We start from the raw sequence: 24310 nt of genomic DNA on the forward strand, positions 1-24310 counted from the left end.
GTCTTTAATACGATTGAAAGAATGTGATTGATCAATTCATTGAAAAAGTTGCATCTACGTTGTCAGATCGTACTTTACGATCAGCGCGTTTCGATGTAAAACGTTCCAGTCCAGAAATCTCTAATTCTCATAGAAATCTTCTAATGTTTTTAAAAACTGAAACTAAAGGAAGAGACGAAGGTTTGATTTAAAACAGGCTGCCTCGGCTTCAATATTAACGAGCAGATTTCCATGATTCGACTAGTTGGAAGGATCTGCTACATGCACAGACCGAGCAAGAGGATCGGATAATTGAAGTCCGCTTCCTCGGGATTCGGATCGAGCGTCCCGGACGAAGTCCTTAGAAGGAAGCGGACCCCGCCGGTATCGCGGACATGCGATCTGTCTTTATGGTCCGAAAGTGGGCGTCGGTCTGGCCTCACAATGCCAGCGTAACGACGACACAACGAGGACAACGACAACGACAAAGACGGACCCGACGAGAGAATGAGGGACTCCTGTCTTGTTAACCCGACGAAACAGGGCGACGCGTGTCTGCTCGGCGACACAACGTCCACCGTTGAGACGCGATAGCCCTCGTGAGTTACTGTTCCATTCGACAAATTATTAAAAGGATGAGAAATGTTGGGTGGCTACGAGTTTTTTGTCTTTATGGAGACTCGTTTACCAAGTAAAAGAATATTGTAATTCTTCGTACTGTTTATTACTCGTTAATTCGCGGTATAATTTCCATTATCATTTGCAACTTTTTTCCATCTTAATGGCAGCTTGTGTATTTCTTTGTGGTAAAAGGACTCGTCCTTGAAAGCGAAACACTCATCCAGTGGCTGTTAGACATCTCCATCTTCGTAAAACGTTTTTTCCATTTAACTACTTAACGACCATACACGTGTTAACAGGCTTTCAAATTTCTGTCTACCTTCCTTCATCTCGTGTTAACACGCTCCTACTTTATCGGTTGAATTTATGCAAAACTAAGAATACTCGCGTGCCAGTTCCATTGAGGCTTACTGAGCGACACTTGGCAGATTTTATTCCGCCAACTACCATCAAAGGAAGTCTTTGCAGGCAAAGTGCGTTCGCAAAAGACTGACAAAAAAGATCCGTGAAGAATCGAGGCATCGTTGCAAAGATTACAGCCCACTCTTATGCATTGTACCATGTTTGCATCTGTACCACACCATAAGTGATACATAAAGATTAATTGTAAAAATCTAAATATACAATGTGCTTTATAAAGACATTTCTCCTTGTAAGGAACATCGATTATTTGCCTCGCAATTTCTCATCCTATCGCTTTTTTTCTGTTTTAAACATGATGCGTTATTGTGTATGTTAATCAGTTGCTAAATCTATCAATTTTTGCAACATATTTCGGTCCTTAAGGGGTTAAAAAATATTGTACAAGAGGTTGTCAATAATTACATACCTCGTTTGAAATAATTAAACTCAGTTCTTATACTGGATAGTAATCGATTGAATTCAACTTGGTAATCTTAGATCTTGAATGTGACTGCTAGAGTACAGTGATTCAGAAGTATATGATTAGAATGGTTAGGATGTACGAAGAGAAAGTGCAGATATTCAAATTGATACTGTCATAACTAGTAATAGTGTTTTAATTCTAACGCAATAAAACATGTCGCTTTCTTTGCAAACATTGCTACAGGAAACACTATTTTCTAACAAAATAACAAGATTCGTATATCCTGTGGAGTAACGCGAACGACGATCGCGAATTGTTATTTGTTAGCACCGCGGGAAACGTGGCACAGCCGGAAACGTGGCACAGCCAGATGGATCGTGAGTAATTCAACCACGTGGATTATTCCACACGATTCCTGCGTGCTTGAAATTAATTATCCAGTAGAAAATTCACCAGACTCCGCAGGGATTCTGGCAAACTGCAGGGTATCTATGGTTCTCTGTCCTCTAACTCCCTTTCCGCCGTTACACACTGAAATGAAATGGCTCGGCATATCGTAGGTATTCCGTGTACCATTGGCGATTCTCTCTGAAAGACGAAACACCACGTCAAACGATTAAAATATTTTGCATTTTGATGCAATTTTTCGATACCCTCACGCTAGAAAGTATCGAAGTTATGGAAATATTTGATTTATCGCTGTAACAGTTCTGAACTTAAAATCTTTATGGCGATCTTGCTGCATTAGGAATTGTTAGAAATTATAATGCTATATATTATATAAATATACTTTATTGGGAATAAATGAATATAATATCTAATATGTCATAAATTCTGTCTGTTCAGGTGTATCAAATAGAGTACGTAATTGTGAAGGCAGCAAATTCACCAAGGCCGGCCGCATGGATTTTGGAGAAATCTATCGATGGTGAAAATTTCCAACCGTGGCAGTATTACGCACCAAGCGATGAAGAATGTTGGACGCGGTATTCTGTGCCGCCTGTTACCGGAAAACCTATTTACATCGGGGACGACGATGTGATATGTACCAGCGTCTTTTCCAGGCAGACTCCTATGGAAAACGGAGAGGTAAGGGCGTTGCTATCTTTATTCGTATTTTTGGCTATGTACTGTGAACAAATCTTAGACCATCCAGCGAATAAATATTTTTCCTTTACAAATAAATATAAAGATACTCGATGAAAATTGTTAAAAATTGATTCATCTGAAATAATACTTTAGATGAGTTTCTTTTATGCTCTCGATAACAAATTTATTTTTATTTATGTACGTTGATTATTTCAATAATATCGAAAATATTTTTCTCCTTATTTCTGTACGTACTCCAACTGTACAAATAATTTTGTACACAGTAATGTCTATTAATGTTTGATTAATTTAAATTATCTCCCTGTATATCTACTCTACTCTATTATCAGAAACCTCGATTAGGAAAAAAAACAATCAGATAAAAAATAGATTAAATTTCACGATCGTCGATCGTTTCGTCGAGAAACAAAGGTGTGTAATTATTTACGCGCGAAATCGGCTGTTATTTCCGTGTTAACGCGGTAGCTGTCCAGAGCCAGATCATTAATTATCGTTCGTCCCATGCAATCGCTGGTGTAATTACATGATTGGATGATTAGTCGGCTGACGCTTTGACGAGCAATACGAGTGGCTGCTTGGCTGCTTGGGGGAAGGAAACATTTCTTCCAAGGAATTTCCGCTGAACTCGCAGACTTTTTCTCCCTCAGTATCTTCTCGATCGAATTATACACTCGACCTTAAGTTATAAAGTAATTTCAGCGCGATTGAAACGCTCTGGTAGAAATGGAACGTTTACCAAGTGAAATTGGTCGATCGTTGCTCGTTACAGGTGACACTTCGTTACTTTCTCGATGGGACTGGTTCGTAGCATGCGACTGTTTTTGCTGATTAGAGTTGGAATTGCAAGTACTTTCTGGAATCTTGCACGATAATTTGCCAAATAGTAATATTTACGATCTAGCATTTGACAAGTTGTAAACTGTACACTTCTGTTAATTGTTTCACCGTTTTGCTCAAATAGGATAGCTGGTTCGTAATTTGTAATAATATTAACGAACTGACATTTTATAAGTTGACAAGTTATAAATTGTAAACATTCGTTATATAATGGTTGTACTATTTTGCGTCAAGTAGTTTGTAATTTGTACAATTCACTCATAGAACTTTATTTCTTTTATCAGAAACGATTAAATTTGTTACTGTTGTACGAAAGAATTTATCAGCACTTGTAATTCGTAACTTGAGACATGTAAAACTTTAAGAATCATTTTAATAATATTTTACTATTATTCGTTCAAGCGTGGAAGAGAAACCTTATAGTTGTGTTGCACATAGCGAAACTGTAGGGATGTGTTGTCAAAATGACAGAGTTTCTTTGAAACTACAATAGCATTATTAATAGCATTAATAGCATTAGGTTAACGTCATAATACGATATCGATTCAGAGGCAAATCTCGTACCTACCGTGTGCATTCTGTCCAATGTACCTTCAAATTTCCTATGAATATATAAAAATCCGCCGATTATTCATCGGCCAAAAATTCTCCCTTTCCGTGTACGCAGCAGTTCAATTTCATTGTCGGGAAACTTATCACGGATGTGAAAATACGAGAAGCATCTATCTGGAAGGGAATTAGCAAACTTCTCGGAAGAGCAAACAGATAATTAGAGCTTACAGCCGTGCACGAGGCGGCGCGCACGAGATCGGTTTTGTGCAAACTGGAAGGTGGTTGAGAAAAGGAAGAGGACAGCGAGATCGATGGTGGAAAGAGAGGGAAAGGGAGAACGAATCGATGATACAAAAACGGCGATCCCTACATTCCGGCCATGTATGGTGTATGCTTGCCTTATATGGGGCTATCACGTACGCACCTCCTATGGGGGGTTGCCAGTTTTACGCTTCTGTACGCGGCTACGGATCGACCAGGAAAAAAATCGGAAAGCGAGGAACAGCGAATCGGCCGAACGGTGTACGTCATGGGAGAAACAGCTGTCACAATTTCGGAGGAATCATTGTTCAATTTAAGGAAAGGTGGACAATGTCGAATGGATCTTAGTTGACTTTCGAAAAGCATCGTTGGTTGATTTTTTATCTACAGTGGCTGTGAAAAGTATTTGTACGAGCATTGTATTTATCGCAGCTAGAATGCGGATTTTATATACAATTCGTGTTATGGAGAATATAATTAAAGAAGTAGAAGCTCGGTGGAAAATTGTTTAATTGCCGGGAATCATAGAAATCTATACTTTGGAAATTTTATATATTGTACATTCTGTGCGATCTTGCACTTTCAAATTTCCTACAAATATTATACAATGTAATTGTGATAATAACATAGTAATGGAAGAATTTCTACGATTCGATTTTCTTCGCTTGATTTGCTTCAAAAAATAAATGGCAGAATTACAGAGATTGTTGAAAAGCTTCGGTCAGATTGTTGAAAAATATAGAAAGGTAAGAATGCGAACACTGAAGTGTATCGTGTATAGACTTGCCACTCAACATGCTAATTAGGTCCACGTATATTAAACTTTGTATTATTTAACAGTACTTTCATACGACTGTAGAAATATCATACTACGAAAATGAAATGTAGAATTCGATAAAATAGATCACTTCATCGGAAAATAAGGCTATGTGCGAATACTTTCTGTAGTCACTCTGTATTAGTTGAGTTCTGTGAAATGATCGTTTGTAGAATAATCATTCGAGAAATCTGGGAGTTCCAGGGGAACTTTACGCGAATCTTTTCGATAAACGAAAGATTCGTGAGTCGAATTTGCTATTATAGAAAGCTTTGAGCGGAGAATTAACTATAAATAAAAAATTGAGAATTTATTTTGATCGTGGAGGATTTTGATCGATTAAATGTATTTTTTCGCTTTAGTGATAAAGCAATATGAAGGATTCTTACACGAAATATTACGTACTAAATCATGTAACCAGGTGAAAAAATGTTCGAAAAAAATTAGGCATAGGAAAGTGTAGGCGCGTCTATTCTGGAAGCCATGTAATTGTTCCATATTAGGAGCCGCGGAATGCCATTTATGGAACTCGTTTTCTACTTAACGCGCGGCACCATTCACAAATGATTTACTCCTTCGATTTCAGCGTTCTCTTAGATTTAGTGCTGTAATCAAACGTTTGTATTTCTTATTATCGATCGCCGATGTCGTTTCTGCAGGTAGTTTACGTCGATCCGTTCGTAATACGGGAACAAATTGGATATCTTTCTTGTTTCTAGAACATTATTGTAAAAAATTTTATGGATCTGCATCTGATCTAGATTTTATGGATCGGATATTATCGTAATTTTCTTTGCGTCTTCCTCGTGTTCGTACACAACGTAAAACATAATCAGGATTATTCGTCTTAGATTTTAATGGAACTTAAGAATACTAAAACTCAGTTATTTCACCAAGTCGAAATATAAAACAAGAAAGTACTTGAATTTAAAATTAATTTTACGTACAACTCCCGTCATTTGATAAAAGTAACTGCTAATTAGAGCATACAGTTGCTTGTAATATAATTAAATATCAAAGCTGTTGAACTACTCTTCCGACAAAATACTAACCACTCGATCGATTTCCCAACGAGTTGAAAGATCTCTACAAATTTTAATAAACACAAACTTTTCGATAAACCATAATGTACCTAAATTAAGGAATAATTTTGTTCTGTGTATATTCAATCAACGATATCTCCCTTTAGATCCATACTCACCTGGTGAACGGTAGACCTGGTGCCCTGAATCACAGCACGACCCTTCAGGAATTCACGCAGGCCAGATACGTACGGCTTCGGCTTCAGGGTCTTCGACGAAGTGGAGAGACGATCGCGGATAAAAGGCGCGCGTTTTACTCGATTAAAGAAATCAACATTGGCGGAAGATGTGTGTGTTCCGGCCACGCGGCAAGATGTCGTTACAGCGTCCAACACGGGGTAAGTGCGAGAATAATTTATAACGAAAGAAATGCTGAGAATAAAAATCGCAGAATAAAAATAGTAGAATAATGTTAATGTATCGTGGGAATAGTCTAGTTTACAATGTCACGTTTGATTTTTATGGTGATTTTTGTGGAGGGTGGAAGACTTTGACTCGTTCTTGATCGAGGATAAGTCAGGTGTTGATAATATACGATTTTTGTAACTGTGAATTCTGATTTATCAACGTGTATATGTATTTAGCTTGTCAACGGATGTATTGGCCATACGCGAAAGTAACGACATTACGCTATATTAAGGATATCGATTTGGAACAGATACGAATTTTATGCTTTACAAGTTATCCCGGTACAAGTTACGAGCCCCATAATTCACACGTTGACTCGTGCTAAATTAAAAGTCGTAAAATTTACACATTGACTCCCGACGGATTACAAGTTTTGCAATTAACACATTTGCCTCGAACCTGTTGTAAGGTTTCCCATCGAGAAACAACCGGATCTTCTTCTACCAACGCTAAGAGTCTTTTATTCGACGCATCTTGATGGATATTTCACGAAGAGTTTAATTCAAAAGTTACATTAAATTAAGATTGGATAAAACCTGAAAAATTACCTACTAAATTGCATCTCTCCCTCTCTCCCTCTCTCTCTCTTTCTTCCTATTTATTGGAATAAATTTATTATCTAATACGTCATTTTCACTCCGTGATTAGTATAGAAAATTAGATAGAAGTAGGAACCAACAGATAGGACTAGTAATGGAAACAGCTATCGCATATTATAATAAAATTATAATCTATCGAGAAAAGGAAGAAAGTTTAGAAAGCAAACCACGAGATTTTATTCTCTTGTAGACAGTCCTTTCTAAAATTAGATATCGCGAATATCTGCGATTGGAAGGGGCGGCTACCGAGGTGCAGGAAATAAATCTGTCGGAAATGCCATAAACTTGTCAGACCTTTGTCTACCGCCGCTGCTAATGGCAGGATCGCCTTCGTTTCGAGTCGGTTGCCTGTTAGAAACCGTCGGTCCTCCGCAGGGGACTACTGTACGTTAAGTTTCTTGCACGATCGCGCGGGAGTCGCTCCAAATTTCCCAGCGTCGTTAACTTTTTTCACGTTCCGTGCTACTAATGAGAGCTAGAGGTTGCGGAAGTTACCGTGGAAAGAACACGAGACCGAATCTGCAGGATAGAACAGCAGCATTTAAAGATTTATGTTTGTCGAAGAATGTCTTTACATGCTTCCTTTCCAACCTTATTTTTCCTTCATTTACACATATCGTATTCAACTGGTAAAATCAATGAAGTTTCATCTTTTTCCTGATTGAAGATATTTCAGACACGGATTTATCACTTAACGTTTCGTACAGCACGCGAGATGCAACTGTCGTTAGGTTTGAAACGTTTCTATTAGGCACATGCACAAGTTTTAATCCTTCTTTTTGCAATTTTCTTTTATTTATACATAATTACACGTGTGCTTTATAAATTAATGTTCGAAATAGTTCCCCTCATTTCGTACGACTTTCTCGAGCTTCGTGGCGAAAAAATGACGTTTCGTTTATCTGCAACATTTCGAAAGTGCTGTCCGACTAAAGAGCGCTGCATCGACCTGAATAAACGGTAATCTGTCGGTGTCAAATCCGAAGAATACGCCGCACGCGCAAGAACTTTTCACCTCGCGCCGTTGTTTCGCGAGATTATTGTCACCAAACGATCATGAAATCGACGTTTCAAATAGATCAATACCGACCGAAAAGTTGCAGAACAAGACAGGAGATTATATCAATTAAAAGTAATTATACACGAACGCTTGGAAAACGACTGAAACTTTTGCGTACATCTGATATCATAAAGTTGAATTACAAATGTAAAATTGCTATTATTTTCAGATGGTAGCTGTAATCGTTTAATTGTAAAACAAGAAGACGTTCATCGCACGTTATTAACGTTAATTATAGTTATTAAGCCAAATAATAATACATCGAGCACGATATTACCAACAATGTTGTGTTGGTCAAAAATCTTTGTCGATTATTTCAAGCATAAAATAAAAATACATATTTCACCGTCTATTTAAGCAATTCGATTAGAACAGTCACGATAAATAGGTTCAAATTTTCCATTATCCAACAGACTAGCGAAAGTGAAAAAGAGGTGGAGAAGAAAGATCAATTCTTCTCCTCCCTGCGTTTCATAATTTCTTCATAACGGCGATTGCATAAGAAAGTAATAATTGTCTGTGCAAGATTAATTATTCTCCTAAAGAAAGACACGTTCCCAGGATGGCAAAATGATGCAGACCGTGCAATAGGAATCCTGCATACTATTAATGTCCACGAATGGGCACATTGGCGAAGTCGAGCTTTAACAGTCGTGATCTTTGAACGTGCTGAAAGAGGGGACCGGGACCTGTTGTTAATTGTTGCGAAACATTTCTTCGCAGTGCATTAATCAGCCTCGCGGGTGTCACGCAGTTTCGCCTTTGAGAAGTAATAAAATTAGAAAGAAATGATCGGTCGGTGTCTTGGTCCGTGTCAAAGGGCCTGCTGTTATTCTCACGTTCCATTATTCTTGTATTTCTGTAGCTGAACGTTGTGTGCATGGGTGATCGATGCTCGATGTTGAACTCGACTCGTTATCGAGTCACTCGAGCGAGTTCTAACTGGGTTTTAGTTCAAGGATCGTGCTGGGAATTATGGCGGATGTTTTATGGATGTGTTTTCTGCTTTAGGGAAAAGAAGGCGAAGGAAAGGTGTACATATTTTCACGATGGTTCTTGCTGTCGATTTTTCTATCTTAACGATGCCAGATATCAATTTTTCGTTAACTATGTTTCCTTATTTATATCTGACGTTTGTTTCCAGTCCAAAGAATTACAGAACGTTTAGAGAGAAAAAGCTTCAATTTCATAATTATTCCTTCTATCGTAGTATGCTTTCAGTACTGAACGATGATATCGGTCGTAAATGAAAAAATGATACGAATGGAATCAAACTACTCAGTTAATAATTTTACGTTAAGTTCATCTAGACAGTTTCTAGATATTAATACCTAATTAATACCTGGTCCTAGGTATAAGTATCGTCATCGTTTAAACTGATTACAAACTCGGTAAACACGTGTTCGATTACTGTGTTATCAATACCATTTACATTTCCATATTTCATTCCCTCTGTCATTAGTATCGTTGTACTTTTTGCGTGTAGTAGCTGTTTGATTCGCGGTGATACATCAAAAGGGTTAATGATCGAGGAACATGACGGTAACTTCTTTCGAACATCGAATAACAAGGGCCATGAATCGTCTAAGAAATTCAGGTGGCGATATCAGGTTTTTACCGCAAACACCATTCGCTCGACAACGAATTCGACTCGATTAGAATGAACTTTTGGCAATGCTCACCACGATAAATTGAATTAGTTTTTGGGCGGGTCCGGCGCAGCACGCGGACGACGATTGGCACGTAGACCGAATAGCGATCGCATTGCTGAATACGAAGCCATCGGTCGAGCATTCGAAATATTTTCCAGTTACGTCTCAATCAAATTGTCATCTTCGATCATATGACGTTGATATTCGTCAGCTTCATCCTCTCGCCTTTGCTCTTCTAATCACGAAATATCGCTTTCGCGTTTATGCTCCGGCTTCTTAGTCATGCAGTGTCGATGAACGAAAAATCATAAATTATCACAGCTACAGTTGCAACATTTTTATTTATCCTTTAATCGAACTGTGATTATATCGTGGAAATTCGCAGCTTCGTTTTCTCTCAGATTTTCTGTGTCGTAAATTCTCGTGTGAAATGTTTTTTAAATTTCAAATTATTCAAATCTTGCCTTTCTTATTGCTAACATAACTTGTCCTGTTGTGGTAACGTCCATATGGTTTTAGTATTCAGTTTTTAAGCTTCCTAAGCGGAGAAATATCTTTTTGCAATAGAGATAATTGCGTAGAGATTTATTTTATTTAACCGTTACTTTTCTCGTTAGGCGTCGTTTTTTGAACGGTATTTATATTAAACAATTATTGTGCTGGCCACAAACATCACGCTCGATTCTTATACACAGCTTGCTTCGATGCTAATTAAGTCCTCGGTACATCGATCTCAGTAAATCACTAGATAATATGCTTCATTGTAGCAGTCATTAACCGTTTCCCGCGGTGCGTCTATTCTCATGAATGACAATGGTCATTAATGAAAACACAATGAAGTCTGTGATGCGTCGTAAAAAATGTAAATTACGATTTGCTGCTCGCATCTGGTGCTCAGAATATCTCCGGCTTGCCATATAAACACGTCTCGTAAAGTCTTATCGTTTATAGGTTTGTAATTCTGCTCGTAGAGTACGATCGCTGTTCACAGTGGATCTTTAATAATTTATTAAGATCACGTGCTGGATGAAGACGCGCGGTTGATGGAAAAGTCCGATAAATTACGTTATCCGTAATTCATTCGATCGATTTTCCATATTTTTCTAATCTACTACGTAACCATAGATTACTCTAATTTGGACTAAGAAGCAAGAAACACTGCTATCTTTTCTTCAACTTTCGGCGAATATATTTAACTTAGAACAACTTTATCAATATAATTATTTTCTCGCGGCAAGAAAACATATTTTCCTATTTCTTGGTCAATTGCCAGTAGAATAATGGAACAAGGAATTAATATCACATTTTCTCTCTGAGATAATATTAAAAAGAGAAATCGGTAAATTTAAACGGAGGAAACATGGGGTTAACCCAACGCGTGGTCTTGTCACTTAAAACTGAGCGTCGTATACATTGGATCACATTTTCCACACTAAAGTGTATAATATTATGTAAATTAAATGTAATAATATTATTTACTACCATGATAGTAGCTTCTCTAACTGACCGATGGTGAACGATCAAACCAACAGTTTAACAATCCTCATTCAACAGTATTTTCATTGAACTGAATTTGTAATTTGTACTTAAGCAAGCCTTAAATAACATTATTATTATTAAACAGTCAGATTCACTGAGAGTCTCGAGATAGATGAACATCGTTAGAAAAATCTATGCTTAACGAATGGGAATCTTATTACGAAAAATGATTTTAACGTTAAACACGTAGAAACATATATTTTTATTCGAAAATGTTTCCGGTGTTAACTCTTAGATCGCGATAGAGGAACGTGGAATTTCGTTGCGAGAGTCTTCATTTTGTAATAAAAAATGTAACGTTTCCCTATTAGAAGTATCTTTTATTCAAAGTTCAAGGAACTACGATTCTCTGAAATTTTTAACAAGCTTCTACTATCTGGTTGAACAATACACCTGGGAAACGACCTACGTGCGCGAAAACTCACGGGTCTTCGTCTCAGAAATTACGCTAGTTGGAATAAGAACCGCGAGCCAGTCGAAACCGCGTGCGAATTAATGTTTTCGATAACGCGTTCGGTTATCTTAACGGTCCTATAAATTCTCGAACGTCACATCTTTGTGATTGCGTGGCTGTACTATGTCTCCTACCCGAGCGCAATACCGGATATCTGTATCGCCAGTCATAAAGAAGCATCCTCGTTGCAGCGACCGTGTCGCGATTTATAAAGCACGCTTGTACCCCGTGCGATATCCATTACGCCTTCCGCGTTAATTGATTCGACGATCGTGGAAAAATGGCTGGAAAGCGGAAATGCGATATCGCTCAGCCACTTCACTTTTTCGGTTTCAAGGAATTAGCAGCGAGATATTCGTTTCTTGGAAACGTAACAACAGAGAAGGATTGCCTTTCCCTTCTTTTTCAGATATCGTCAAGTGGCGTGAACTTATCGTTCGTCATAGACAAACTTGAAATTTATTATTATTCGGTATTAAATAATTAATATTAACACTGGCGTTACGAGTGAAATACACTAATCATAGTACACAATTTTCTACGTTCTTTGCATCCTGAATACTTCACAAATAATATACGCAATGAATACTTTACGAATCAAATACCAGCTATTTCCATATCGTCTAGTATATCTATCGAAAGAAACATCAAAATCTACTAACACTGAAGCGAAGGTTTGCTTGAAGACCGTATTAGTCGTAGAACACGTAGAAAAATCGGATACCTAGACGTTTAACCAGTAATACTAAACCGAGAAGATTAACAAGTTTCCATTAAGAGGTGGTATTGTTTCTCAGCATCAAGAATGCGAATGCGAGCGCCACACGTGCGGCGAAAGATGCGAAAAATGCTGTCCCATGTACAATCAGATTCCGTGGAAACCTGGCACAGCTGCGAAGGGCTTTCACTGTGAGAAATGCAACTGCAATGGACATGCAACCTCGTGCAGATATGATCAGGATGTGGCCGACAGAAGAATGTCTATGGACATTCGTGGGAAATTTCGCGGCGGTGGTGTCTGCATTAATTGCACAGTAAGCCCGAATTTCACGAGAGAAATATCGTCGAATGAAATTGCCGATACATCGTCAATTTGTTTTGCGAATGTGACTGTCGATGACGAAAGGAATGCTGCACGAATCTGTTTGTTTATATATGTGTCTTACGTAGAAAGTGACCAGCATACGTATAAACAGCATTGTCTGATCCTATGAATGTAAATTACGCTTTTATTCGTTGTGCGATACGTTGTGCTTTTGTTGTGGGAATTTATTTCTTTGCGATTAGTAATGTAGTTATAGTTGTGTATATATATATATGTATATGTGTGTGTTACGAGAAAGGAATTTGGGACTCTGTAAATGCTTTAATCAGAGCTGCTTCTACCTTCGATCTTTGTTTCAACATCGGCATCTATACTGTGCTTCTTGTCAAACTTTATGAATATTGTTCCTAATATTCTTCCTATTATTATTCTTATATTATTTCTAATATTTAAATTTCGAAGCAACTAAACATAGAACACTTTGCGACGCGTATAGAGTTTCCAACATCTGTGCTAACGTCCCTTGTAAAATGATTTGTTTCAGGAACACACGGCTGGAATCAATTGCGAGAAGTGTCAGGTTAATTATTACAGGCCGAACGGGGTTGCCCCTGATGATCCTGAACCTTGCGTACCGTGCGACTGCAACGTACACGGTAGCACGGGTTACTGCACCCCGGATGACTCGTACGTTCATATAGGAAAGGTAGGCACGTGTTCGTACGATGATCTTTCGTTTTGTCTACAGGAAATTTATTCGCAATTTGAACCTGGTGAATACTCGATGAATTTTTAGGTGTTACATTGTCCACGATAAAATTTCACATTTATACAGAAATCAAAAAGAACAAAATTACGAAAACTTCTTCCTTCTTTACGTCTGTCAGCTACTTTCGCAGAAACAAACTCTGCGTTTCGTCGTCGATACCTTAAACATTTCGCTATTATCGTTGGCCAAATCAATCTTGATCGAGTTAAACACCGATCGTGTTTCAGGTAGCAGGCGCTTGTGATTGCAAACCGGGTTATTCGGGATACAAGTGCGACCAGTGTGCAGCCGGTTATCGTCAGTTTCCTGATTGCATGCCATGTCCGTGCGATTCCCGCGGGATCCTCCCGTCTCACGACTGCGAGGGGGACTGCCTCTGCAAGGCGAACGTCGCTGGCGAGTTGTGCGACCAGTGCAAACCGGGACACTTTGCGCTGACTAAGGAAAATCTCGATGGATGCCTTCCGTGTTACTGTTTCGGTGTTAGCGACCATTGTGGAACCGCTAAATTATCTTATTCCACAGTGAGTAGATCATAGATGTTATTGATTTTTATTCGAACACTGATTAGCTAGATAATGCTGGATGATGCAATTTGAAACGTAATAGAATATAAGTTAGTCGAATAAACGAAGAACAGTGTTGAAGAATTTCGACGAATGTAATTAGGAAGTTGAATGTCACGAGTGTGAATTAGTTTCGAGGGACTCTGAAGGAAGAGTTAGTTGTAGGTTCCAGCGGCTGTATTCAATTATAACGTGAAAATGTATTGATATTTTTGTTAGATGCCTAATGTATTACAAGCGACAGTAAACAAGTAAATACGTATGAGTAAACGATTGAATTTTAAAACCGTGGAACGAAATCTATAAAATTCACAGTCGAAACGTAATGCTCCCTATTTGGCGAGACCAAGAAGATTTGTTCTACGAGCCATTGAAAGCTCAGAAAGCGTAGTTCTAGACTAAGGACGTTCACGAATATCAAATAAACGACGCTAGTTATTCTCTTGCATGGCGATGCACGACCACGCGCCGCAGCGAACAACGTTGTTTCGTGAAACAAATATTGTTAGAATGGAGAGTCTTCCCACACTCCGTGTATTCTCCAGACCTGACTCCATCGGACTACCACCTTTTCCAGTCAATACAGCACGCACTGGGAGGTACGCGCTTCATAAACGTCGCAGGAGTGGAAAAAATAGTTGATGGGTGGATCGATTCGAAAAATAAATACTCCATCGTCGTGGCATGCAACTCTTGTCTCAGAAAGGTGGGCAAAAGTTGTAGAAAACGAAGGAAGAGATTCCGATTAACGTAACGCCTTTGATTTTCCTGGAGCAAATGCACGTTTAGCGAGAAAAGTGAAATTTCCCTCGAAACTAATTCACGCTCTTGATACTCGAAGAAATAGAAAGTTATATTTCCCAAGAGTTAAGAGATAGAAGAACGAATATGCGTATGAACACAGACAAGAATTAAGTGCAACGTGTAGTAATGAAATATACATTTAATTACACTGCAAGGCGAAAGTAATTAAAATTGTCTCGAGACAACTCCCTCGTTTGAACACTCGAGATTTAACAGAGATGCGACGCGCTCCGGTTTCACGACGAACCGGATAAATGGACAATAACTGCATTTATCTACTCACGAGCCAACGACAAGTCCGCAATTACTTTGTCGCGCGACAACTCTTCTGCGTCGCGTGTATCCAGCGAAACGGGCAGAAACTTAATAGTACGTTGTTATCGTTTTAACGGGAAAGAGGAAAATTAAATCGAACGCAGTTTCATAAGGCAACAGCTGTGAATTACACTTCGCACTTAACTGCTTAACTTAACTTAGAGCAACTACTGATCAGTTAATTTTGCAATTATTTCACGTAATTATTTTCTAATCGTAATATTCTGAAGCGTATCATTTCTTTTATTCAAATTCCTGTTATTTATTCGATTTTTACGTTTCGAATTCTACATTCTATGTAACAATTTTCATTTAACATCGAAGATGTCGAATCGCATCACACCTTAGGTTACGTTTCATTTAGATAGTTTTCAAACGTCTCAACGATTAGCCCTAGTTTTTCGAATTCTCAAATACCTGAAATCCTCGAATCTCTCAAAAGTTAATCGCTTGAATGAGATTGAAGAGCATTTGACGGGTCGCGTTTCAATTAATCCGATGACTATTTATATGTAGGAAAAAATTTCTCAGCAAAGAGAAAGTCCATTCTCGTCGATTAATTTCAGATATACTCGCTGGAGAATTGGTTGGTGACCGATGTAAATGCAACTCGTGCCATTGTTCCTATTTTGGACACGGATAATGGGTGGCTGACGATCGCAGCGTTCGACGTCGAATACGATAGTCCTTTCTGGTTAGCTCCACGGATTTATTGCGGTAATCGACTATCGTCTTACGGCAGCAATCTTACTTACTCTGTCAGCTGGGTCGTTATGCGCGGTGACACCAGTGGAAGACCGACTACAGGGCCTAACGTTGTTCTAGTCGTAAGTATACCGTCTTTCACGTATGAGTAATAGCGTGAGAAAGTGTTCACTGAAATTTGTTTGAGGGAACAAATCGTTCTACGATCGAATAGAAGGATATAGTAATAATTAAAATCGCGTAGTAAAAATAATTTCATCGGTCTTTTATCATGTAATAGGAGAACTCTTGAGGTTTACATGATTTTAAATTTACTTATTATAATGGATTATTTATTTCGGTATAATTGGATATATTTATATGTAAAATAAGGAATTATTTTTGTTATGATGAAATATTTATTTATGCAAATATAATATTCATAAGCTAATGATCCTTGGAAGAGGATGCGATCCTAAATATGTAAATGAATTAAAAAAGAAACGTTCTTTGATATTCCACGATATTTCGTAACAACGTTTCGAATTTGTCTTGTTATTTTTTTTTTTCTTGTTACCAGGTATTCTCGAATTTCTAAATTACTATTCGACATTGAACACCGCGTCTCCTTGGTTAGAAAATATTGCAGACCCTTCGAGATACGAGTGCCTAACAGACCACCCTGTGCATCTCTTCCTCTCGCATCCGTTTTAAGTTGTTTGTTTGCCCCCAAAAGGTAGATTACGATGATTAGCTTTTCTTTTTTTGAATTAATCTCCTCGTCTTGTTTCCTCGTAGGGTAATAATGGCATGCGAATAGCTTACGGCGAGGAACAATATAATGGCCAGGAAGCAGAGATCACCGTGCCTCTACGCGAAGACGGCTGGTACCATGTACGCGGTGAGATTCAAGATATTCCTACCAGGCTGAGAAGAACCGAATTTCGCGGAGACGCTGTTACCAGGATACAAATGATGAAGGTCCTTGCGGATTTAAAGTATCTCATGATAAGGGCGCAGTATCACTCCGAACAGATCGAAGGAAGGTGCGTAAATCGATGATCCAAAGGAAATAAGATTACTTATTATCTACATAATCCCGTTACTTCTTTTGTTTTTCTTTTTATTTAGTTTTATAATTTTTACGATGTTTTATTAAGCGAGAGCTTTAACATAGTACGCATGTTTAATTTTATTGGAAAAAGTAGTATAGCATCTTATTGCTCAAACACTGTTTGAGGTTAGAAATATTTGTTGGATGTAACGTATTATTGAGGTTAGAAATATTTGTTGGATGTAACGTATTATTGAGGTTAGAAATATTTGTTGGATGTAACGTATTATTTATTCTTGATTTATTGAAATACTTTATATGGCAATTCATGTTATTTTAGCGATTCAAAAAACTAGTTGTGAAACTTCTACGATAAACTTATGTTTTGGTTGTCTTAACTTATACTTAATTTAAAATTCGCGCCATTCACGCTATACACGGACATTGTTATCACGAGAGAAGAGAAATTTCTCAAATTCGACAATTACGACAGGTTTAAATGAAGTATTTTCCTTGCGTTTCAGTCTACAATCGGCGGTTGTGTCAGTCGGAGATGTTTCATCCAGTGGCGAGAATAATAATTTGGTGGAGAAGTGCGAATGCCCCGAGGGATACACGGGTCTATCGTGCGAAAATTGTGCATGGGGCTACGTAAAATTGATCCAAAATGGGTCCGATCATCAGAATCATCACGTATGCGTGAAATGCGACTGTAATGGGCACGCGAGCACTTGTGACCTTGTTCTTGGGGAATGCACAGTGAGTATTTCCGTATCTACTTTGTAATTTTTAATTCTATTTGGTAAACCATATTTCGCAATGTATAATGTATAATTTTCGAGTCGGAAATTATGAAAAAAACCAATGCAAAGAGTACAGCTTGAAAGTAAATTTTGTCTAAAATGTTTGTAATAAAAGGTTAGTATAGAATGTAGCGTTTATGAGAGAGATAACTTGTTTTTATAATCAGTATGAATACAGGAGTTTATTCGTGTCCGGTCAACAATGTGTTAACATTAGAAAGGGTATGTAGATATATTTTGACTCGTAGATATATTCAATTATTCATTAATATTCGAAAAAAAAGTAAAATTACTATATTCCTAGCCTAGTATCTGTATGTATGTGATATTCATAGCATAGACATCAACCAAAATTCATTTGCATAGATTCCTACCTTACCTTTCTTAATACTATAACCACCTAATGGTAATGAAGAAAGTACATGGTAAATTTATGAAAGATTTATCTCAAAAGAGAAGATATCGACTTTATCGACGGTTAATATACAGGATGGTTGGTAACTGGTGGTACAAGCGGAAGGGGGATGATTCTACGCGAAAAAGGAAATCGAAAATATGGAATAAAAATTCTTTTTCAATTTTTTTTAAATTTTTTTTTTTTTAATTTTTCCATCAGAACAACGATCTACAGTGAGATCCGTTATAACGAGACGTGATAGAGTGCACGCGTACCGGACGAAAATTCAAAATCGATTTTCCCGAAAACAAAGCCTCAAACGAAAAATCTTTATTCTATATTTTCGACTTCTTTTTTCGCGTAGAATCGCCCCCTTTCCGCTTGTACCACCAGTTACCAACCACCCTGTATATATATTTCGAATTTTCTATCAAAATAATTTAAATTTGTCACATTCGATTTCAATTTTCCTTTTCTTTACTTTTTCATTTAAGAGAATGCCACTTAATCAACAACTTAAAAATATCGTAACATAACTAACAATAGACAAAAACAATTTTTTGTATTTTACAAGTAAATGTAATGTTTCTTTTTTCTCTAGAAATCACTTAGGTACTTAGATAATTAAAACTTTTTTAATTTCGTCCGATAGACCTGTGAACATAACACAGTGGGTCCTAAATGCGATCGTTGTGCACCTGGTTTTTACGGCATCGCTCTAAAAGGCACATCAGATGATTGCAAAAGGTGTGCCTGTCCACTTTTAATCGAGACCAACAATTTTAGTCCAAATTGTCAGCTGGATGACCCTACTGATATCGATAGTGGATATGTATGCACGCAATGTCCAAAGGGTTATACTGGCGATCACTGTGAAAGGTAAATGCTCATAACTATGTAACAGGAGAGCGATATAAAATCGAGCAAAGCAAAGTTAATTAGCCTGGTTAATTTTTTTAAATTCAACTTTGAATATTGCACAGAATAATCAAACTTCTTACGCATTATACTATACATCATACCATATACACTATACTCTATATTATACTGCACGCTGTATCATACACCGTAATGTACCTAATTTATTCTGATTTGAAATACAAATCACTCAAAAATATAGTTCATAAGCGAATTTGGCGAATTACAAGCAAATTGCTTAGCTTGTCCAAAATGTGTACCCAACCGATTTAAATAACTCAACTTTACCCGATTTATCATTTAATTAATTTTTTAAGCATAAAATGTGCTACAATATGTTGTTATAATTTCAACAACGTTAAACTTCTAATAAAATGTTTTCCTATTTACTACGTTAAATAGCATTATCCTTAAAAATCTATGACATTTTTTTTTTTTTTCTAAAAATTTGACAAAATTCCGTCGATATTAATCAACGTGAAAGAATAACGATAACTAAATTGAGATTTCACTTTGTTTCGAAAGCTGTGACATAGGATTCTTCGGAAATCCTCTGATACCTGGTGGCACATGCGAGCCGTGTTTTTGCGGCGGCGGCCCCTGCGATCAGGAAACAGGGCGCTGCTTGGAGTGTCGCGGTAACACGGAAGGCTGGAAATGCGACAAATGTAAACCAGCTCATTACGGAAATCCTTTGGAACAGAACTGCTTGCGTGAGTATCATCTGTTACTTCTGGTTCGTTATTTCATCAATGTTAGCACGCGATATCTCGTGAATATCGAACGTTCTTACTTTCATCTCTAAATGTTCTCTAACGTTTTACAGAAGTTCACAACCTGTATATTCTACATATTTCTAAGGAGAATCATCACTAAAGTTTAAATCAGCGTTATTGTAATTAATAGAAATTAACAATTCGATACGTTATTAAACGAAATTGTTAAATCAGTCGCTGGTGCCAATTCAAGTTAAACATTCAATGACTTATTTAATAAGAATTCGTCGACTCTACCTTAACAAAATTATTTTCCCATTGTTCGATTCAATATCTCTCGATGAAAACATATAATTAACGACAATATAAAAAAAAAGATCGTGTCCATTTATTAAAACTCATCTCGTGGTATCGTGTTTTGTTAGTTGATTAAAATATCTATTAAAATATTCTCTGCTCTTCACGAGCAATCTAAACACGAAAATCTCACGTTTGCAGCCTGTAACTGCGATCCTCTGGGCGCCAGTTCCATCGAATGCGACGAGAAGAGCGGTCAGTGTCCCTGCAAGCCTTTGTTCGAGGGTCGTGACTGCTCCTCTTGCATCGAAGGTTACGGGAACGTGACTGCAGGTTGCCGAGAATGTGACTGCGACGTGGGTGCCCTCGACGAGATCTGCGATCCTGTAACCGGCGAATGCAGGTGCACGGAAGGCGTCCTTGGCTTCCGGTGTGACCGCTGTGACATCGACCATTACGGATTGTCCACGGAAGGCTGCAACGGTGCGTACTATTCTACTTTCGCAACAATGATTTTGCACGAACGCTATAATAAAAATTTGTAAGATCTTTGAAACTCCGGAAAGATTTCTTAAATTTCTAAAAATTCCAAAATTTATCCGAACGTTCTGTTCGCATTTTTTGTTTTAAATTACCCAACTTTTTTATTTGATCTCGCGGCGGCTATCGCCAAAGGGTTGAAGTCACGAACGGAGGAACGTCTTTTTATTACCTTAAGGAGGAGCGTCCGCGTAACGCACGCAGTACGCGCAACAGGTAGCGACAGAGCAACGAACAGAGCATCGTAAAGGTTGCTGGAGGTAGGAAGCGCCGTAGCTTCGCTGTCGAGGAACGCGAGCAAGAGTGATGCATAACGCCCGATCTTGTTTCAACTAAGCCGCGGATGTTTATCTCGGAGCTCCCTTAAGTACGGGCCACTTATCCAGCACGGGCAACGGTCATGAGTCGAGAATGTTACTTGAGATTTACAAGAGTCGAACCACCCTTGCCCGTACAGCGCTCCTGACGTATAATCTGTTTAGCTTAGTTTTAATTTACGACCGCGATTTCCGTCTGTAGCACCGTTTCGCCTTGCATGCTTTTCACCAGTTACTGTTTCGCGCTTGAAATTCTTGGCAAGAGGTGAAGGGACGCGGTTTGCAAAGTTCTCAATGAATTTCCTTTCCATTCGACCAACGAGATAAACGTGGCATTTTTTTGTTTTGGTCGATGCAAGGATTTGCGTGATGATAACGCGCGAGAAATGACCGTAAATGAAGCGATTAACAATCTATAGGGAACAAGTGATCGTCGCGATCGCATTGACGAAACTTGATTGACATACGAAAACGTATTAGCAATGAAAACGTATATCGTATAGAAACGAGTTCTCTCCAGGAATAAAATTTCTACTTTGCACGAAAGTCGAGAAGTGTTCGTTTCTATGCCTAACTTTCTGTGCCTAATACTCAAGAGTTACAAGATATTTATTCCTTCGAGTAACTTCGATGAAGACATGGAAGACCGGCTTGATAGATCAAGCAGCCTAAAAAATCCCATAAATCGTAATCATGCGATGCGAGGTCGAATGCTCATGTAAATGCGCTTAAGGCTTCTCTTTGCTCGTCATCGCCGATCTAACCGTGGATCGTGATAGTTGCGTAATCCACGGCCACTCGTGTTCGGAGATCCCGTTACTCGAATGATCGATCGATCCACCCATCGCAAGCACGAGATCAATGTAGTCACTGTGCCATTTATGTGGCTTTTTCCGCCACACTTTTGCCGCTGTCCGGATCTTTCGACAAATCACTACGAATAGTGGAAAAATGTTTTGATCGGTTCTATGGAGTAGACGAAGAATTCAGAACGAAGGAAAAGGATTAAATTTTATATCGTTAAGAAATTTATTAAATTATTATTCGTTGACTATTGTCGTTAACTTCCTTAGCAGAATATAATTAGAATTTCTTTAAGATAAATCAGAAAAATAAGGGTCTTTTGATAAGAGCGATCTATCGACTGTTCGGATCTTTTTTAACGTAGCGGAAAATTATTTATGAAGATACATTGAGAAAGTACGTGGCGTGATAGAGTTGTTAGATCATTGGACGTCTTACTAATAGCAGCCAGTGCTTCTCCGCGTGGATAGTCGTACGAGTAAATACTTGTGTAATTACCGATTCGTAGCAATCGTTTATTTTACTACAGCTTTGTAAGAAATCTTGTAATTTCTCAGTACAAATGTTCTGGTGCTGCACTATCAGTTTAATTCCTATTCACGTCACATTTTCGTTCGCAGACTTCGTCCTGTGTAAAACAACGACGAAACATCTTAACAATCAATTACGTCTGTATAAGATTCAAAATACTGTCAAAATACTATCGGTTTTTATTTTCCTAAGTGCGCTGACACGTTTTTCAAAACGGATAATATCTACTATAATGTGTGATTTATTTATGACGATGTATTTTTGATAAATTATTTTAGGCTCGCAATTGCCTCGATAAATAATTTCAAGAATTATTCCTCGATGATCCATAAAAGCGTTCGCAGCCCCTGAATGTTCTCCCCGATGGCTTTCCACCATAGAGTCTGGAACCCACGCAAAAGAAAAGGAATTTATTGTTTCGTGTTCTCGCAACTTATCCATGGCAAGAAAGTGCGAAATCGAATCCTTATTTACGATTAGTCGAAACAGCGGCCAGGACACCGTATCTCACAACCGCGTCGAGATACGGGGACAGATATCGTAAGATATGGCGCGCCATACACGAGACACGAGCCTCTGGCTCGCTTTAGCTCATTCCATTCGAGCCGCCACTTGCCTGAGATGTTAATTAGCTTTCTGCGACTACGACGATACGCAACTTTCTTCTTTCTCGCGTTCAAACGATTCCCATCTCGCGTTACCACCGTACGCACGAATACCGTAAAGTATGCAAATAATTCTATGAATCAAACTCGGATTTTGGGCTGACTTACGGCTTCAAAATTTTTCAACGTACAAGATAATATCGCACGGTTAACTTATAATCGTAAACTCATTTTTTTTTTTTTTTTTGTAACTAATTTTTCCATAACTCTAACAAACGATTCTTCGTTAACTTCTATCTTCTATTCTTGATCGTTATCTTAACGAATACAAAAGTCCGATCGAACAAACCTTTTACCGCTAATCTGGGTCAATTATCGCGTTTCATAGGAAAACAGCAGGTGTTCCAATGGTCTATAGACGTGAATGTACGTAAAACTGAAGACTCTAACGCGTATATACACTACGTGGCAGTATACACAGTACTACGTAGTACTTGGAATTATAGCCTGGCGAAGTCGTTTATTAAAGGTTCATAACTGAAACATCAGATTTTCACTCGGTGTATATTCTACACCAATTACCCCCTCGCATATGTAATTTTATTCTGCTATCGGAAAAACTGCTGATTTTATCCTCGAATTTCATCTGTTCGTCTTACTCTATCGTTAATGAATTTTCGAGATGAAACCGGCGGCTCATTTGCCTAGGAAAAAAAGAGGACGTTTCTTATCCTCGCCGAGCTGCATAAATGCACCCGGAACTCGTTAGCAGCTGCACGTTTCCCAGATCCGCTAATCAGGCAGAATTATGCTAAGGTTAATCGCCGTTCGCCAGTAGATAGATCGGACGCGTACGGTTAGCAGAGGCAAAGATCGGTCTCAGCGTAAATCAATCCGCGTATCTCGGACGTAGCCTCTCTTTAAAACGTCTTTAGTCAGGCTTACGCGGCAATTAAACGTGGGCAGAGGTGTTTAGGTCGCGGTGCGATAACCGAGCCGCTTAATAATCTCTGTACGTCGTCCTGTATGCAAATCAAACGTCAATCATGCTTCCATCGAAGCACGAAAATGTCGTAAACACTGCTCATAAGCATCTAGATATTTTGATCGATTTGTACTTTATTAGCAATGATGCGTGAAATCCACTAAGATATAGGAAATTAAATTAATGCACATTAGCAAACTGCGGATTTCTGCGTATTTATGGGGAATTTTAAGGTGCAGAAATTTACGTAATATTGCACATGACATGGACGAATATATAAATTGTTTACGATAAAATATTTCCTACGCAATAGGTATTTCTGGGCAAATCTAAGTCTCCTTAAAACACTCGTTGGAATTTATA

General features: G+C 38.2%; 1 protein-coding gene across 1 annotated transcript in view; it reads left to right on the top strand.

Annotated features, from left to right (window-relative positions):
- wb (wing blister) overlaps positions 1 to 24310 on the top strand; it is a 201805-nt gene that overhangs the window by 68417 nt on the left and 109078 nt on the right. Inside the window, exons 3-13 of the mRNA XM_033332527.2 lie at positions 2273 to 2515; positions 6193 to 6423; positions 12595 to 12831; positions 13387 to 13548; positions 13839 to 14135; positions 15863 to 16123; positions 16779 to 17026; positions 17559 to 17793; positions 18887 to 19113; positions 19678 to 19865; positions 20367 to 20648. Coding sequence (XP_033188418.2) covers positions 2273 to 2515; positions 6193 to 6423; positions 12595 to 12831; positions 13387 to 13548; positions 13839 to 14135; positions 15863 to 16123; positions 16779 to 17026; positions 17559 to 17793; positions 18887 to 19113; positions 19678 to 19865; positions 20367 to 20648 — 2611 coding nt within the window. The remainder of the gene's footprint in view (positions 1 to 2272; positions 2516 to 6192; positions 6424 to 12594; positions 12832 to 13386; positions 13549 to 13838; positions 14136 to 15862; positions 16124 to 16778; positions 17027 to 17558; positions 17794 to 18886; positions 19114 to 19677; positions 19866 to 20366; positions 20649 to 24310) is intronic.

The sequence above is a fragment of the Bombus vancouverensis genome, chromosome 7 (assembly GCF_051014615.1).
Source record: "Bombus vancouverensis nearcticus chromosome 7, iyBomVanc1_principal, whole genome shotgun sequence".
Lineage (NCBI taxonomy): Eukaryota > Metazoa > Arthropoda > Insecta > Hymenoptera > Apidae > Bombus > Bombus vancouverensis.